Source organism: Cherax quadricarinatus, unplaced genomic scaffold (genome assembly GCF_038502225.1).
Source record: "Cherax quadricarinatus isolate ZL_2023a unplaced genomic scaffold, ASM3850222v1 Contig92, whole genome shotgun sequence".
NCBI lineage: Eukaryota > Metazoa > Arthropoda > Malacostraca > Decapoda > Parastacidae > Cherax > Cherax quadricarinatus.
Genome location: NW_027195118.1, coordinates 298682 through 318518, shown reverse-complemented (window position 1 = coordinate 318518; position 19837 = coordinate 298682). Strand labels below are relative to the sequence as shown.

General features: G+C 41.0%; 1 protein-coding gene across 2 annotated transcripts in view; it reads left to right on the top strand.

The window, feature by feature from the left end:
• LOC128684306 (DNA-directed RNA polymerase III subunit RPC1) overlaps positions 1 to 19837 on the top strand; it is a 161883-nt gene that overhangs the window by 13457 nt on the left and 128589 nt on the right. The window contains exon 1 of one of the 2 annotated variants that reach the window (XM_070080036.1): positions 18845 to 19186. The exons of the other annotated variant lie outside the window; for it this stretch is intronic. Within the exon in view, the coding sequence (XP_069936137.1) occupies positions 18905 to 19186 (282 nt within the window). The 5' untranslated portion in view covers positions 18845 to 18904. Of the gene's footprint in view, positions 1 to 18844; positions 19187 to 19837 lie in introns of those variants that run through there. 2 annotated transcript variants of the gene reach the window in all.

Genomic DNA, 19837 nt, shown 5'->3' with positions numbered 1-19837 from the left:
TCAGCTGCTGCTGCTGTACTGCAGTCAGCTGCTGCACCACCGTCAGCTGTTGCTGCACCACCGTCAGCTGCTGCTGTACCATGGTCAGCTGCTACTGCTGCTGTACCATGGTCTGCTGCTGCTGTACCATGGTCAGCTGCCGCTGCACCACCATCAGCTGTACTACTCGAAGATGTGGAGAGACTGTTGTTGGTGTGGCTTAATGAGAAACAATTACCAAAAAACAATTAACCTCAGAGGGCTAGCCACCCAGGATAACCCAAGAAAGTCAGTGCGTCATCAAGGACTGTAACTTATTTCTGTTGGGGTCCTTAATCTTGTCCCCAGGATGCGACCCGCACCAGTCGACTAACTCACAGGTGAACAGGAAAAAATGCCTGGAACTAGTGCTCATTTTGGTGAATATAAGGCCAGCAAAGGTTGGTTTGAGAGATATAAGAATTGTAGTGGCATACACAGTGTGATAAGGCATGGGGAAGCTGAAAAATTCATTCCCCAACAAGTGTTCAGTTGTGACGAAACATGACTGTTCTGGAAGAAAATGCCAAACAGGACCTACATTACTCAGGAGGAAAAGGCACTCCCAGAACACAAGCCTATGAAAGACAGGCTAACTCTCATGTTATGTTGTAGTGCTAGTGGGGATTACAAAGTGAAGCCTTTACTCATGTATCACCCTGAAAATCCCAAAGTGTTCAAGAAAAAGAGTGTCTCATCACTTCACTACATCTTCAATAAAGGCAAGTGTCATTTATTCTTCATTTAATACAGTATTTATTGTGCATGTATTCTTTTTCCGTGTAGGAAAATGTATATTTCATGTGAAAAAAAAAAAATCATACTTTTTGGTGTCTTGAACGGATTAATTGAATTTCCATTATTTCTTCCGGGGAAAATTAATTTGACTAACGATTAATTTGTCTAACGATAAGCTCTCTGGAACGGATTAATATCGTTGTTTGAAGGTCCACTGTACAAGTATTTACATTTCCCACTTATGTTTCTAGAATTCCACGATTGTATGATACTCCATGCAGCATGGATTCATACAGAGTGCCACCCCACACTGGTGACACATGAATCATGTGTCCTTCTGCTGTTGGGGTCGTTTTGTGGTGGTAGCACACACAACACACTTTTTCTGGGAATTATTCTTCTTTGAGGTAGGTGGTATTGATACCAGGTAGTGACACTTAGGGATGATTCAGTCTGGCACTTTCCCCACTGGCTGTGGTTGTGGGACAAGTTGCTGTTGAGGGGCAGGTACAGGTGTGGTACCATACTTTCTTGCTATCTGTTTTACAACATTCAGGGAGAATTCTGCAAAACGTTGTCATTTTCCAGTCTTTATTTCATATATATTGAATGCATTGAGCACTGCAGTGTCTACAAGGTGAAAAAACAGTTTTATATACCACTTGCAACTCCTACACATACAGTCAATGCACCCTATCATCATGTCACACTTGTTAACATGTCGCATATTGTTCGTATAGTCCACGACAGCAGCTGGCTTTACAATGCGTTCATTGGTCTCCCTGTTCACTTTGTTTGTACCATCTCGTTTCTGTGGATGGTTGACAGCAATGTCACATTCCGTTTGTCATGCCACGTCAGTGCCATGATGTCATTAGCATGAAACACTTGCACTGCACCTTCAACACTGCTTCCACTGAACCTTGACATATGTTTTCTACTCCTTCTCACTGTTCCACATATATCAATATTGTTCACACTTAAGAAATCAGCGAGCATAGGGCTTGTATACCAGTTGTCTGTGTACAATGTATGGCCCTTGCCAAGGTATGGCTCCATCATCCTGCGAACAACATCACCGGAAATGGCCAACATCCGTCTGTCATCATCGAATGTGTTTCTCCTGGTGTACACAATGACATCCAACACAAGACCACTCTCACAGTCACACACAACAAAAAGATTTATACCAAAGCGATTACATCTGCTCGGTATATATTGCTTGAATGACAGGCATCCCTTGAACAGAATCAAGGACTCATCAACAACAATGTTCTTGAAGGGATGAAAGTATGTACTGAATTTCTGCTTCAAATACATAAACACTTTCTGGATTTTGTATAGAAAGTCATTTCTGTTTGGCATTTTCCTGTCTGAGAAGTGCAACATTCGTAGCAGCAGAGTGAATCTGTTGCAGGGAAGGAAGTCACGGAAGACTGGAGTACTGATGAAGTGGTCTGTGGACCAGTAGTTACGTATGTTGTTCTTATAGGTATGCGGCATAAGCATGACAGTGGCAAGGATTAAATACATTTCAGCCACTGTTGTGTCTTTCCACCTGAGCAGCCATGATTATTTTCCAACCTCTGCTCTGTTGTCCATGACTTATCGGTAATAATTGTTTGTCTGGGTCACTATCAAGTTCCTTATAGGCTCGTCAAAGTATAACTGGAAAAAGTCTAACTCTGTAGACTCATTCATTAGGGGACATTCTGGCTGTATGCCACATCCACTCACATCAAAATCACAAGGCTGTGGCATGAATATACTTTGTGTTCTGTTCCACTCACGATCACATGGTGCAGGGTGGACCTGTGGAATGGGGCGAGGGGAAGCAGGAGGAGGGACAGGAGTGGAGGCAGCACATGGTTGAGGGGGTGCCCGGTGGTCCTTTGTCCACCCACCGTGCCATGTGGTCCAGGCACTGTGGCACCCACCACTACTTCCTCCATCCCCACATTTTCACCTTCATGATCACTATCAGTGGCCGGGGTTTTGGATTGTGACCTGCCACGACCCTTGGGGACTGCATATGGCAAACTGCCTGAACATAGATGATGACGCCTAAAAATACACTTCACTGGTGAATAATGAACTTCACTATCGCTAGACGAATCCTCACATGGCATAAAATCAATCTCATCGTCACTTACATCACTTTCACTATCACTAAAACACTGGGAAAATGATAGTTTTCTCTTGCGAAGTTGCCTATGGGTAACACTCACCACTCTAGAGGTGCTTGGCCTAGGGTCTTGTGTGGCCACACTGGCCACCCCAGAAGTGCTTGGCCTAGGGTCTGGTGTGGCCACCCCAGAGGTTATGGGCTGAGAGTCATAAGAACATAAGAACATAAGAACGAAGGAACACTGCAGAAGGCCTACTGGCCCATGCGAGGCAGGTCCAAGTCTCCTACCGGCTTAAGCCAATGCACCCAACCTAGTCAGGTCAGGTCACATTGACTTAAGGGAGGAACACGGCAACCGACCTGGTAGCACAAGCTATCAGGTCTAACTCACACCCACCCACATCTACTCATGTATTTATCCAACCTATTTTTAAAGCTACACAACGTTCTGGCCTCTATAACGGTACTTGGGAGTTTGTTCCACTCATCCACAACTCTATTACCAAACCAGTACTTTCCTATATCCTTCCTGAATCTGAATTTTTCCAACTTAAAACCATTGCTGCAAGTCCTGTCTAGGCTAGATATTTTCAGCACACTATTTACATCCCCTTTATTTATTCCTGTCTTCCATTTATACACCTCAATCATATCCCCCCTAATTCTACGTCTTTCTAGAGAGTGCAGTTTCAGGGCCCTTAGTCTATCCTCATAGGGAAGGTTTCTGATACATGGGATCAACTTTGTCATCCTCCTTTGTACATTTTCCAGAGAATTTATATCCATTCTGTAATACGGTGACCAAAACTGTGCAGCATAATCTAAATGAGGCCTAACCAAGGATGTATAGAGTTGAAGAACAACCTGAGGACTCCTATTATTTATGCTTCTTGATATGAAGCCAAGGATTCTATTAGCTTTATTGCGAACACTTATGCACTGTTGTCTTGGTTTCAGATTACTGCTAACCAGAACTCCTAAATCTTTTTCGCAATCCGTAATATTAAGATCTACATTATTTAGTTTATATGTGGCATGGTTATTGTCCTGTCCAACATTTAGAACTTTGCATTTGTCTATATTAAACTGCATCTGCCACTTCTCCGACCACTGCATCAGTCTATTCAAATCTTCCTGGAGTGCTCGAATGTCCTCGTCAGAATGAATTCGACGGCCTATTTTGGTGTCATCGGCAAACTTGCCGATGTCGCTCTTTATGCCCTCATCTATGTCGTTTATGTAGATTGTGAACAGCAGGGGGCCCAACACTGACCCCTGTGGAACACTGCTCGTGACACTTCCCCACTCTGATTTCTCCCCATTTATGCAAACTCTCTGCTGCCTATTTGTCAACCATGCCTCTATCCAGGAAAAAATTTCTCCTCCTATTCCATGTGCTTTAATTTTCCTCAATAGTCTCTGATGTGGGACCCTGTCAAAAGCCTTACTGAAGTCCATATACACAATATCATATTCATTACCATGATCTACCTCCTCAAATACCTTAGTGAAAAAAGTTAATAAATTCGTAAGGCAGGAACGCCCCTTTGTAAAACCATGCTGAGATTCGTTGATTAATTTATGCTTTTCAAGGTGGCTACGAACTGCCTCGGCAATTATTGATTCCATAAATTTTCCCACTATGGAGGTTAGGCTTATTGGTCTATAGTTCGAAGCTAAGGACCTGTCACCTGTTTTGAAAATAGGTATCACATTTGCCATTTTCCACTTATCTGGCACCATGCCAGTTTGAAGTGATATGTTGAAAAGATTAGCCAAAGGTGTGCTAAGCTCCTCTTTACATTCCTTTAGAATCCTTGCATACAGTTCATCAGGGCCTGGGGATTTGTTAGGTTTTAATTTATCTATTTGCCTAAGGACCATGTCACTTGTGACCCTAATAGTGCACAGTTTATTATCGTCCTGTTCTACATAATTTATCATTACTGGAATATCGCTGGTATCCTCCTGTGTAAAAACTGAGAGGAAGTATGTGTTAAAAATTCTACACATTTCCTTATCACTGTCAGTGAGCTGACCCGAGGAACTTTTGAGTGGGCCTATCTTGTCCCTGATCTTACTTCTGTATACCTGAAAGAATCCTTTTGGGTTAGTCTTCGATTCTCTTGCAACTTTAACCTCATAATCTCGTTTTGCTTTCCTAATTCCCTTTTTTATTTCTCTCTTTAACTGAATATATCGATTTCTCAATTGCCCCTCTCCTCTTTTGATTTGCCTATATATGCCTCTCTTTTGACCAATCAGATATTTTAATCTATTGTTCATCCATTTAGGACCATTTTTGTTTGATCTGATTTCCCTATTTGGAACATAATTTGACTGAGCAGCTAGAACTATGCCCTGGAAAGCATCATATCGGCAACCATCACCACCTACCTGACCCTTAGTCAGGTCATTCCAGTTCAGCCCACCTAAGTAATTTTTCAGTCCTATGAAATCAGCCAAGCGAAAGTCAGGGACGGAGACTTGATTGCCATTATTAGGGGAATTCCATGATATATTAAAACTGAGTGATTTGTGATCACTTTCCCCAAGCTCATCATTAACCTCAAGATTATTAATTAGTGGGTTATCGTCGATATTTTTACTAATTCTTTGAATATTAGTGGCCCCATTGGTGTCAAATCCACTAAACTCACATTCTGTATCACTTATCTCAAATAGCAGTGTTAATATGACGAGGTATGAATGAATCATGAGGATATGCCACAATGTTGACCCAAGATTGAGCTGAATGTAACTGGTCCTACCATGCGGTACCCAGGCGTCCTCGATTTTTTTCATATGGCACACACTGAGTGCACAGACCCATTCTCTTATGTCTAGGTGACTCAGGTCTATCGCACCAATTTTGAAGGAATGAAATGTGAAACACATATATACGTTGGGGGCGCTAGCAGTAAGAACATATATATACGTTTTTACCATTTAGGGGTTAACTCCTGGCCCAACTCTTAGGTATGACCTACTTCCACTGTGAAATCCTGTCTAGCAGTGACAATGCCTTGGTCTGCTGCATCTCCCTCATCACATGCCAGTATATAACCACCAGTCTGCCTGTGCTACAGGTTCTACAAAATTACGGAATTCATCACCTGTTCCTATGCCTGGGGACTGATCACCTCATTTTCCACTGTCTTCTGTATATTTTTCTAGTCATAATTTTATATCCATGTATTGTACTGATAAAGCAACTGGATGGAAACTACAAAGTCAAGATACTCAGATGTTGCACATGTGTCTGATTCATCAGCTACAGTGTCAGTAAAAGGTAAATGGGGGACCAGAAGAATGGCATCAACAAGTAAGAGAGAGAGAGAGGTGAAAGTTTACAAACTAAAGGAAGTAGTTAGGGAAAGATCTTTCAACGCACCAGCCGTATCCCACTGAGGCAGGGTGACCCAAAAAAAAAAAGAAAAGTTTCTCTTTTTAACTTTAGTAATATATACAGGAGGAGGGGTTACTATCCCCTTGCTCCCGGCATTTTAGTCACCTCTTAGGACACACACGGCTTATGGAGGAAGAATTCTGTCCCACTTCCCCATGTAGATAAGAGGAAATAAACAAGAACAAGAACTAATAAGAATACAGAAGAAGACCCAGAAGGGTGTGTGTATATATGCTTGTACTTGCATGTGTAGTGTGACCTAAGTGTAAGTAGAAGTAGCAAGACTTATCTGAAATCTTGCATGTTATGAGTTAGAAAAAAGACACCAGCAATCCTACCATCATCTTCTTTCAACGTACCAGCCGTATCCCACTGAGGTGGGGTGGCCCAAAAGAAAAAACTGAAGTTTCTCCTTTTAAATTTAGTAATATATACAGGAGAAGGGGTTACTAGCCCCTTGCTCCCGGCATTTTAGTCGCCTCTTACGACACGCATGGCTTACAGAGGAAGAATTCTGTTCCACTTCCCCATGGAGATAAGAGGAAATAAACAAGAACAAGAATTAGAAAGAAAATAGAAGAAAACCCAGAGGGGTGTGTATATATATGCTTGTACATGTATGTGTAGTGTGACCTAAGTGTAAGTAGAAGTAGCAAGACTTACCTGTAATCTTGCATATTTATGAGACAGACAAAAGACACCAGCAATCCTACCATCACGTAAAGCAATTACAGGCTTTCGTTTTACACTCGCTTGGCTGGACCGTAGTACCTTCCTGGGCAGTTGCTGTCTACCAGCCTACTACCTAGACCAGGGAAAGATGTTAGTAAATATTGGTAGACAGATATAGGTAACAAAGTTGAAGAGGTATGGGCTAGATTTAAGAATCAAGTGTTAGTGTGCAGTGAAGTTTGTGGATATATGAGGCTGGGTGCAGGAGGGAAGAAGACAGATTGGTAGAAGGATTAAGTAAAGAGAGTAGCTAAAGAGAAAAAGTTAGCATATGATGTTTTTACGAAATAGAAGTAATATAAAGAGGGAGGAATATATATAGAGTAAAAGAGAGGTTAAGAGAGTGACAAAAAAGTGTAATAGGAGAGCAATTTAGAGAGTGGGTAAGATGCTGTCAGCACATTTTCTGAGAATAAGAAAAAGTTTTGGAGTGAGAATAATAATTTCAGAAAGTCTAAGAAACGAATGGATTTGACATTTAACCCTTTCAGTGTCATTCCTTTGGTATCACGGCTTTGAAATCAGTGTCTGTCCCACAGTGTGATGCCATGAACTCGGCTCACTCAGATATGTTGTGAGCAGTAAATTTGGGCCTAGATATGAGAGAATGGGTCTATGCAGTAAGTGAGCACCATATAAAAAAAATCCTTCAGCCTGCAGTGCATTACGAGAAAAAAACTGTGACCGTGTTTTTGGTTTAAAACAGCGAATGTGTGGTGTATTTTCATATGGTTTTTAAGGTTGTATTCTTGGTTTCTTAGTCTCATTTGATAGAATGGAAGATATGTTACAGAAATAGAGATGATTTTGATAAGTTTCAAAACTGAAAGTAGCTTGTAATTGAGCTCAAAATAGCAGAAATGTTCAATTTTTGCCTTCATTCTACAGTACACAAATGATATTACTTGTCTAATACACATCCAACTGGCCAGTCTGATACTCATTTAACCCTTTGAGGGTCGACAGGCCCTCTCCGAAACTCGTTCTCAGGGTCGGCCAAATTTAAAAAAAAAAAAAATTATTTTCTCTTATGAAAAGATAGAGAATCTTTTCCCGATCATAAAGACACCAAAAGTTTGAAATTTGATAGAAAACTTACGGAATTATGCTCTCGCAAAGTTAGCGGTCTCGGCGATGTTTACGAATCGGCGATTTTGCCCACTTTGAGCCCCATTTTTGGCCAATTTCACTGTACTAGTCGACAAAAAACATGAATATTTCGCTAGAACTCCATTTTTTCTATCGAATGGATGCAAGAAACCACTCATTTATGAAATTCAACTATCCAGTACAGTGGTCAGAATTTAGCAATTTTGCCAATTTCACACAAATTTCAAAAGATGCCAATTTCGGAATAGGGTCCAGAATAAACAAGAAAGACATTCCTGGCACTAAAATGACATTTCCTCTAGTCATTAGTCATGTCTCAAGTCCCCTCTTATATTCTTTTGCTTTCCACTTTGAATTTTTATTTTCACAAAAAATATAAGATTTACTGTTATGCAGACTACTGCATTAGTGTAAAAAATGGTATAAATATTATTGGTGCACTTGTGAAAGAATATTAGACTCACCAGTTGACGTGTATTGCACGCTTGGCACGATTTGTTTACTTTTGAGGTTTGGTAAAAATCGAACATTTCTGCTACTTTGAGCTCAATTTCAAGGCACCTTTCTTTGTAAAACCAGTCAAAATCATCTCAATTTCTGTAATATGTCTTCCATTCTATAAAATGAGACCTAGAAAACTAGAATACAACAATAAATACCATACGAAAATACACTGCAAAGTCGCTGATTTATTCAAAAAAAATGGTCAAAGTTTTTTTTTTCTCATTATGCACTGTGTGCTGCAGGATTTTTTTTAGACTGTGCACACTGACCACATAGACCCATTCTTTCATATGAAGACCTACCAGCTTTCTCCCACTAGATTTGAGGCCGCTAGAATTTATGAGTACTAGTACGTCAAAAACGCCTACGCGTAAAACGTACTAGTACGACGAAAACCCTCAAAGGGTTAAGAATGCACTGACATAATTTGTACAATTATTATAATAATGCAGTAGTCTGCATAACAGTAAATCTTCTAATTTTGTGTGAATAAATCTTCAAAATGAAAAGCAAACGTAATATACAAGAGGCCTGGAGACATAACTAATGAACAAAGAAAATGTTATTTTAGTGCCAGGAATGTCTGCATTATTTATTCTGGACCCTATTTTGAAATTGGCCTTTCTTGAATTTTGTGTGAAATTGACCAAATTAGTAATTTCCAGTCACTTTATTGGGTAGTTATAATAAGTAAATGGGCGGTTTCTTGTACTCACTCGATAGAATGAAAGGAATTCTAGTGAAATAGGTATGAGTTTGGTCAACTGGAACAATGGAATTGGCTCAAACTGGGCGAAATCACCTCTGCATAAATATTGCCGATACTGCTAACTTTACGATAGCGTAATTCCATAAGTTTTCCATCAAATTTCATACTTTTGTTTTCATTATCTTCAGAAAAAGATTATCACTTAATAAGAAAAAATCATTTTCTTTTTTTAAATTCTTCAACCTTGGGAGCATTGTTGGTCAACACGTACAAAAACCAGGGCATTTTTCTTGAATTCCTTGTTCGAAAACTGATTTGTTCGAGAAGTACTACATTCGAGAACTGAGTGTTTGTGAGGCTAACTGCACTAGATCACTAGTTTCGTAAGGAAAACACTGACACAATGTATAAATAAGAAATATTGTATAAAAACATAAAATGTAATAGAGAATGTAAAGAATAAACTGCCTTTATAAAGTGTACATATGCTGGTGGAGGTGGAGGGTGGAAGATAGGCTACTTGCTACTATGCTCATAATGCCTCCAAAACAACCCACTTGTTTATCTATGATTTCGTGCTGTAATTCCATGGACATCATCCTCTTTTTCTTCTCACCACTGACTTTTGCACTTATGTACAGTAGGGCCCTGCTTTACGGCGTTCTGTTAATACGACAATGTCAAATTATGACCAAAATTTGCTATACGGCAAGCGGTCTTTCAGATACAGCGTTCCCCACCCCATTTGCCTACATTCTCCATGACCACATCTATTATGTCAGGAAACTTTCCAAAATTTCAAGTGTTTTAACTCTTTGGGGGGTTTTGGACGTACTAGTACGTCTTACGACCCAGGGTTTTTTACATACTTGTACGCCTAAATTCTAGCGCCCTCAAATCTAGTGAGAGAAAGCTGGTAGGCCTACATATGTAAGAATGGGTCTATGTGGTCAGTGTGCCCAGTATAAAAAAAATCCTGCAGCACACAGTGCGTAATGAGCAAAAAAAAACTTTGTATTTTTGGATTAAAACAGCGAATTTGCACTGTATTTTCATATGGTATTTATTATTGTATTCTAGTTTTCTTGGTCTTATTTTATAGAATGGAAGACATTACAGAAATTGAGATGATTTTGAATGGTTTTACAATGAAAAGTACCTTGAAATTGAGCTCAAAGTAGCAGAAATGTTCGATTTTTACCAAAGTTCAAAGTAAACAAATCATACCAAGCGTCCAATACACATCAACTGGTGAGTCTAATATTCTTTCACAAGTGTGCTGATATTATTTATACCATTTCTACACTAATGCAGTAGTTTGCATAACAGTAAATCTTATTTTTTTTGTAAGAATAAAAATTGAAAGTGGAAAGCCTAAGAAATATAAGAGGGGCCTGGGGATGTGACTAACTAACAGAGAACTTGTTATTTTAATGCCAGGAATGTCTGTCTTGTTTATTCTGGACCCTATTCGGAAATTGGCATCTTTTGAAATTTGTGTAAAATTGGCAAAATTGCTAAATTCTGACCACTTCATTGGATAGTTGAAATCGGTAAATGCGTGGTTTCTTGTACTAATTCGATGGAAAAAATGGAGTTTTAGCGAAATAGTTATGATTATTGTCGACTAGTACACTGGAATTGGCCGAAAATAGCGCTCAAAGTAGGCAAAATCGCCGATGCATAAACATTGTTGAGACCGCTAACTTCGTGAGAGCATAATTCTCTAAGTTTTCCATCAAATTTCATACTTTTGGTGTCATTATGATGGGGAAAAGATTCTCAATCTTTTCATAAGAAAAAATAATTTTTTTTTTAAATTTGGCCAACCCTGAGAACAAGTCTCTGAGAGGACCTGTCGACCCCCAAAGGGTTAAAGTTGCTGCGCATTTTATACGTACTCTGATAATTATACTTATGTATACCTGTACCTAAATATACTTACACACTGTCCTGGTGTGCAGGTACACATTAAAATCGCTAAGTCTCTATACTCATGACACCAATACTACATAATACAGTGGACCCCCGCATAACGATTTTAATCTGTGCAAGAGGGGTAATTGTTATGCGAAATAATCAGTATGTGAATGAATTTTCCCCATAAGAAATAAGGGAAATAAAATTAATCCGTGCAAGACACCCAAAAGTATGAAAAAAAAAATTTTTTACCACATGAAATATACATTTTCCCACACACAAAGAGAAGGATACATGCACAATAGTAGAGTAGTACATGCACAGTATATATTGTGCATGTACTAGTCTACTAAATGAAGAATAAATGACACTTACCTTTGGCAATATAAACACAAATGCAGTATAATGTGATCCTTTATTGACTACGTTTCGCCCACACAGTGGGCTTTTTCAAGTCACAAACAGAACTACCTGGGGTGGAAGGAACGCGAGTATTTATAGTCCGGCTGAGGTCAGGTGAAGAATGCTGCATCTGATGATGTACCGAGTGGGGTTATAGAGTCTAAAAACTTGGGTAGCTTGGACTCTATAGCCCCACTCGGTACATCATCAGATGCAGCATTCTTCACCTGACCTCAGCCGGAATATAAATACTCGCGTTCCTTCCACCCCAGGTAGTTCTGTTTGTGACTTGAAAAAGCCCACTGTGTGGGCGAAACGTAGTCAATAAAGGATCACATTATACTGCATTTGTGTTTATATTGCCATTGTGTCGGTATTTTATACCATTTATTTCCACACTTACCTTTATTGAAGATGCAGCAATGACTGATGAGACACTGTGTCCTGGGAGTGCCTTTTCCTCCTGAGTACTGTAGGTCCTGTTTGGCATTTTCTTCCAGAACAGGCCTTATCACACTGTGTATGCCACTACGATTCTTAAATCTCTCAAACCAACCTTTGCTGGCTTTAAATTCACCAATATGAGCACTAGTTCCAGGCATTTTTCCCTGTTCACCTGGGTGTTAGTCGACTGGTGTGGGTTGCATCCTGGGAGACAAGATTAAGGACCCCAATGGAAATAAGTTAGACAGTCTTCGATGACACTGACTTTTTTGGGTTATCCTGGGTGGCAAATCCTCTGGGGTTAATTGTTTCTTGGTATTCTCAATAAGCCACACCAACAATGGTGCTACAGCAGCAGCAGCAGCTGACGGTGGTACAGCAGCAACAGACGATGCTACAGCAGCAGCAGACGATGCTACAGCAGCAACAGACGATGTTACAGCAGCAGCAGACGATGCTACAGCAGCAGCAGCAGCTGACGGTGGTACAGCAGCAACAGACGATGCTACAGCAGCAACAGACGATGTTACAGCAGCAGCAGACGATGCTACAGCAGCAGCAGCAGCTGACGGTGGTACAGCAGCAACAGACGATGCTACAGCAGCAACAGACGATGTTACAGCAGCAGCAGATGATGCTACAGCAGCAGCAGCAGCTGACGGTGGTACAGCAGCAACAGACGACGCTACAGCAGCAACAGACGATGTTACAGCAGCAGCAGACAATGCTACAGCAGCAGCAGCAGCTGACAGTGCAGCAGCAGCAGCAGCTGACAGTGCAGCAGCAGCAGCAGCTGTACCACCAATAGTAGCGATGGTTGATTGGGGTTTATTATACAGCCTGGCCAGCTTGGAGACACGCACTCCACTTTCATACTTATCAATGATCTTTTTCTTCATCTCTATTGTAATTCTCACCCTTATTGCTGTAGGGTTGGCACTAGAAGCTTTCTTGGGGCCCATGGTCACTTATTTTCCAGAAAAAGCACCGAAAACACTGTAATAATACGAAATATTCCGATTGTATGCTTGGATGTTACCGCGGAGGCTGGCTGGTAAACAATGCCACCGGCGGAACATGTGAGCGTGGCTCAGGCCGCACATTGGACGCGTCTCGGACAAAAATCGGTGAGCGGGTTTTTAAGCGGTATGTGAGGCAAAATTTTGGCGATTAAAGCAAGCGGTATGCGGATTAATCGCTATGTGATGCCATCGGTATGCGGGGGTCCACTGTAATACAGTGGTCCCTCAATTATCGTCCATAATCCGTTCCTGGAAGTGGGACTATTATCGAAATGGACGATTTACGAATCAATTTTCCCCATAAGAAATAATGTAAATTCAATTAATCCATTCCTGACACCCAGAAGTATTAAAACAAAAAATTTTTTTACATGAAATATAGATGTAGTACATAAACAATACAGTGGCACATGATGAATTAAACATTAACAGAATACCATTTACCTTTATTGGCGATTCTTCTTTGTGTATGGAAGACTGGAGGAGACAGATTGGATGATTTACTGTTTGGAAGGGGAATCCCCTTCCATCAACACCTCGGGTACCAATTGCTTTTCTGGGGCTACTTCTCTTCTCTGTTTCTTAATGCCACTAGAACCACCTTGAGAGTCACTGGAGTCCTGTCTCACAAAAAAACTGTCCAGAGAGCTCTGTTTCTGGCGTCTCTTTAAAACTTCCCTAAAATGGGCCAAGACTCTGTCACTGTACAAGTTGCCGATATGGCTTGCAACATCCTTCTCTGGGTGATGTTTCTCCATAAATCTTTCCATCCTACCCCACATTTCAAAAATCTCCTTAATATCTGAAGAAGGCACCTTCCTCCATCTCTCTTCCTCCTCCTCTGCAGCAAGATTCTGAGCTGCGATCTGTTGCTCTTCCTGCTGAAGCTCTTGCAGCTCCTCAGTGGTTAGCTCTTCGTTGTGGTCCTCCACCAACTCTTCCACATCCTCCAAACTCACATCCAAGCCACAGTGGATTTAACAACTGACATAGGGTCATCAGGGTCAGCCTCAAACCCTTCAAAATCCCTCTAGTGGACACAATCTGGCCACAATTTTCTCCAAGCAGAGTTCAAAGTCCAGGTAGTCACTCCCCCCCAAGCCTTACCTATAAGGCTTATGCAGTGGAGAATACTGAAGTGTTCTTTCCAAAAATCTCGTAGGGTCAAGTGAGTGTCTGAGGTCACATTCAAGCAACTTTCAAACATTGCTTTGGTGTAGAGGTTTTTAAAGTTTGCAATGACCTGCTGGTCCATGGGCTGGAGGAGAGGAGTGGTATTCAGGGGCAAGAACTTTACTGTGATGAAACCAAACTACTTCAGAATTAGGTCATCCAAGTTTGGAGGATGAGCAGGTGCATTGTCCATTACTAGGAGGCACTTGAGATCCAATTTCTTTTCCAGGAGGTAATTCTTCACACTAGGGCCAAATACATGTATTTCATTGAACCATTCGACGAAAATGTCCCTTGTGACCCATGCCTTACTATTAGCTCTCCAAAACACACACAATTTACTCTTCATAACATTGTTTTTCTTGAACACTCTGGGATTTTCAGAATGGTACACTAGTAACGGCTTCACTTTGAAATCCCCACTAGCATTACCACAGAACATTAGCGTCAGCCTGTCTTTCATAGGCTTGTGTCCTGGCAGCACCTTTTCTTCCTGAGTAATGTAGGTCCTCTTTGGCATTTTCTTCCAAAAGAGGCCTGTTTCATCACAATTGAACACTTGTTCAGGTTTCAGTCCTTCACTGTTTATGTACTCCTTGAATTCATGCACATAATTTTCAGCCGCCTTGTAGTCCGAACTGGCAGCCTCACCATCCCTTACCACACTGTGTATGCCAGTACGCTTCTTAAATCTCTCAAACCAGCCTTTGCTGGCCTTAAATTCACTCACATCACCACTAGTTGCAGGCAATTTCTTTACCAAATCATCATGCAACTGCCTAGCCTTTTCACAAATAAGCGACGTCATAAGGCTATCTCCTGCTAATTGTTTCTCGTTTATCCACACCAATAATAACTTCTCAACATCTTCGAGTACTGGTGATCTCATTTTTGTCAGCATATTTACCCCCTTTGCAACAACAGCTTCCTTGATTTCCTTTTTCTTGGCTATGGTGGAAAATATGGTTGTACGGGATTTGTTATACATCCTGGCCAGTTTGCCCACACGTATGCCACTATCATATTGTTCAATGATGTTTTTCTTAAATTCAGTGGTATTTCTCACCTTCTTTACCAAAGGCTTGGCACTAGGAGCTTTCTTTGGAGCCATGGTAGCTTATTTAGCACTTAAATAACTTGCAATCACTAAAATAAATGGAACATTATGAAATATTTCGCTGGAGCACGTGAGGGGACCGTCGCTCACTGGTAAACAATGGCACACTGGCTGGGAAGGGAAGGCCCAGGCGGCTCAGAGCATGAGTACGTGTCATGGACGAAGGACTATTAGCGAGTTACCGGACCATTTGCGAGCCAATATTTAGACGAAATAACAACACTATTTCCGAAATGGACGACTTTCAGGCCGGACGATTATTGAGGGACCACTGTAATCACTCTTGGACACACAAAATGTCTTATTTTACGTTAATATAGGCATTTTCATTAATCCATCTATGATATTTTCCTCAAAATTATATATGAAACTTGTTACATAGCATATACACATGATACATACACTCATAGAATAAAAATTGACACAAATATGAGATTTGTTTACAAAGCAGCTGTGTAGGTAGTGTTGGAAGAATTGCGTTTTCTCTAGTCAAACTGGGGGATAACTGTAGAAAAATATTCTTCACGTATGCCTTCACTATATACAGTGGACCCTCGCATAACGCTATTAATCCGTTCCTGAGAGCTCAATGTTAGGCGAAATTATCGTTAGGCAAATGAATTTTCCCCATAAGAAATAATGGAAATCAAATTAATCCGTTCCTGACACCCCAAAGTATGAACAAAAAAAATTTTTTACCACATGAAATATTAATTTTAATACACACAAACTGAAGAAGACATGCACAGTTACATGACACTTACCTTTATTGAAGATCTGGTGATGATTGATGGGATGGGAGGAGGGGAGAATGTTGATGGTCTTAGTGTTTAGAAGGGGAATCCCCTTCCATTAGGACTTGAGGTGTCAAGTCCTTTTCCGGGGTTACTTCCCTTCTTCTTTTAATGCCACTAGGACCAGCTTCAGAGTCACTGGACTTCTGTCGCACAGCATATCTGTCCATAGAGGTCTGTACCTCTCGTTCCTTTATCACTTTCCTAAAGTGGTTCACAACACTGTCAGTGTACAGGTTGCCAACACGGCTTGCAACAGCTGTCTGAGGGTGATTTTCATCCATAAAGGTTTGCACTTCAAGCCACTTTGCACAGATTTCCTTAATCTTTGAAGTAGGCAACTTCTTCAATTTCTCTCTCCCCTCCTCCGAAGCAGTTTCCTCAGGTGTGGCCTCTTGCTGTTGAAGTTAATCTAGCAGCTCATCAGTGGTTAGTTCTTCATTGTCCTCCTCCACCAACTCTTCTACATCCTCCCCACTAACCTCCAACCCCAAGGACTTCCCCAATGCCACAATTGATTCCTCAACTGGCATACGCCTCTCAGGGTTAGCCTCAAATCCTTCAAAATCCCTTTTGTCTACACATTCTGGCCACAGTTTCTTCCAAGCAGAGTTCAAGGTCCTCTTAGTCACTCCCTCCCAAGCCTTACCTATAAGGTTTACACAATTGAGGATATTAAAGTGATCTCTCGAAAACTCTCTTAGAGTCAATTGTGTTTCTGAAGTCACTACAAAGCATCTTTCAAACAGAGCTTTTGTGTGCAGCTTTTTGAAATTTGAAATGACCTGCTGGTCCATGGGCTGCAGGAGAGGAGTGGTATTAGGAGGCAAAAACTTCACCTTAATGAAGCTCAAGTCCCCACAAAGTCACTCTGCCAAGTCTGTAGGATGACCAGGGGCATTGTCTAACACCAGGAGGCACTTACAGTGTAATTTATTTTCAATTAGGTAATTTTTCACAAAAAGTCCCTAGTGACCCATGCCTTACTGTTTGCCCTCCACAGCACACACAAATTAGCCTTGAGGATATTCTTTTGCCTGAACGCTCTGGGAGTTTCAGAGTGATACACTAATAAAGGCTTCACTTTGCAATCACCACTAGCATTGGCACACATTAACAGAGTAATCCTGTCTTTCATAGGCTTATGTCCTGGGAGTGCCTTTTCCTCCTGAGTAATGAAGGCCCTGCTTGGCATTTTCTTCCAAAACAGGCCTGTATCGTAACAATTAAACACTTGTTCAGGTTTCAGTCCTTCACTGTCTATGTACTCCTTGAATTCCTGCACGTTTTTCAGCTGCTTTGTGGTCCGAACTGGCAGCCTCACCATGCCTTATCACACTATGTATGCCACTACGGTTCTTAAATCTCTCAAACCAACCTTTGCTGGCCTTAAATTCACTCACATCATCACTAGTTGCAGGCATTTTTCTAATTAAATCCTGATGCAACTTCGTAGCCTTTTCACTTATGATCGCTTGAGAGATGCTATCTCCTGCTATCTGTTTTTCGTTTATCCACACCAATAATGGTCTCTCAACATCTTCTATCACTTGTGATCTCTGTTTCGAAAACAAAGTTGCACCTTTGGCAAGAACAGCTTCCTTGATTGCCGTTTTCGTGGACACAATAGTAGCGATGGTTGATTGGGGTTTACTATACAACCTGGCCAGCTCAGAGACAAGTACTCCACTTTCATACTTAGCAGTGATCTCTTTCTTCATCTCCATAGTAATTCTCACCCTTATTTGTGTAGGGTTGGCACTTGAAGCTTTCTTGGGGCCCATGGTCACTTATTTTGCAGTTGAAATCACCAAAAACGCTGTAATAATACGAAATGTTCCGATTGTATGCTTGGATGTTACCGCGGAGGCAGGCTTGTAAACAATGCCACCGGCGGAACATGTGAGGCTGGCTCAGGCTGTACATAGGTGCGTCTCAGACGAATAGCGTTGAGCGAGTTTTTTAGCGCTATGCGAGGCAAAATTTTAGCGATAAAATGTATCGCTATGTTAATTTAACGTTATGTGATGCCAGCGTTAGGCGTGGGCCCACTGTATAGCAGTTCACGACCTTTGTGGGTTTAGTTCTTTATATTATGATTAATAATAATAATGATAATAATAATAATTTTTTTTCACTCTAAAAATGATGTGTTGCTGTTTGTTTATTCTGTACTAACTTGTACACAATTTAAAAGTACAGTGGACCCCCGGCATACGATATTAATCCGTTCCTGAGAGCTCATCATATGCCGAAATTATCGTAAGGTGAATTAATTTTCCCCATAAGAAATAATGGAAATCAAATTAATCTGTGCACGACACCACAAAATATGAAAAAAAAAAAAATTTACCACAAGAAATATTAATTTTAATACACACAAACTGACACTTACCTTTATTGAAGATCTGGTGATGATTGATGGGATGGGAGGAGGGGAGAGTATGGAAGTTGTTAATGTTTAGAATGGGAATCCCCTTCCATTAGGACTTTAAGTAGCACATCCTTTTCCGGGGTTACTTCCCTTCTTCTTTTAATGCCACGAGGACCAGCTGACCGTGGTGCAGCAACAGTTGACCGTGGTGCAGCAACAGCTGACTTTGGTGCAGCAGCAGCTGACTGTAGTGCAGCAACAGATGACAGTGGTGTAGCAGCAGCTGACTGTGGTGCAACAGCAGCTGACTATGATGCAACAGCAGCTCACTGTGGTTCAACAACAGCTGACTGGTGCAGTAACAGCTGACTGTGGTGCAGCAACAGCTGACTGTGGTGCAGCAACAGTTGACTTTGGTGCAGCAGCAGCTGACCGTAGTTCAATAGCAACTGACTGTGGTGCAGCAACAGCTGACAGTGGTGCAGCAGCAGCTGACAGTGGTGCAGCAACAGCTGATGGTGGTGCAGCAACAGCTGACAGTGGTGCAGCAACAACTGACGGTGGTGCAGCAACAGCTGACCATGGTATGATAGTACGTATTTCCCACCCTTTTTACATATGATCGCTTAACCCTTTGAGGGTCGACAGGCCCTCTCCGAAACTCGTTCTCAGGGTCGGCCAAATTTAAAAAAAAAAAAAATTATTTTCTCTTATGAAAAGATAGAGAATCTTTTCCCGATCATAAAGACACCAAAAGTTTGAAATTTGATAGAAAACTTACGGAATTATGCTCTCACAAAGTTAGCGGTCTCGGCGATGTTTATGCATCGGCGATTTTGCCCACTTTGAGCCCTATTTTCGGCCAATTTCACTGTACTAGTCGACAAAAAACATGAATATTTCGCTAGAACTCCATTTTGTCTATCGAATGGGTGCAAGAAACCACCCATTTATGAAATTCAACTATCCAGTACAGTGGTCAGAATTTAGCAATTTTGCCAATTTCACACAAATTTCAAAAGATGCCAATTTCGGAATAGGGTCCAGAATAAACAAGAAAGACATTCCTGGCACTAAAATGACATTTCCTCTAGTCATTAGTCACGTCTCAAGGCCCCTCTTATATTCTTTTGCTTTCCACTTTGAATTTTTATTCTCACAAAAAATATAAGATTTACTGTTATGCAGACTACTGCATTAGTATAAAAAATGGTATAAATATTATTGGTGCACTTGTGAAAGA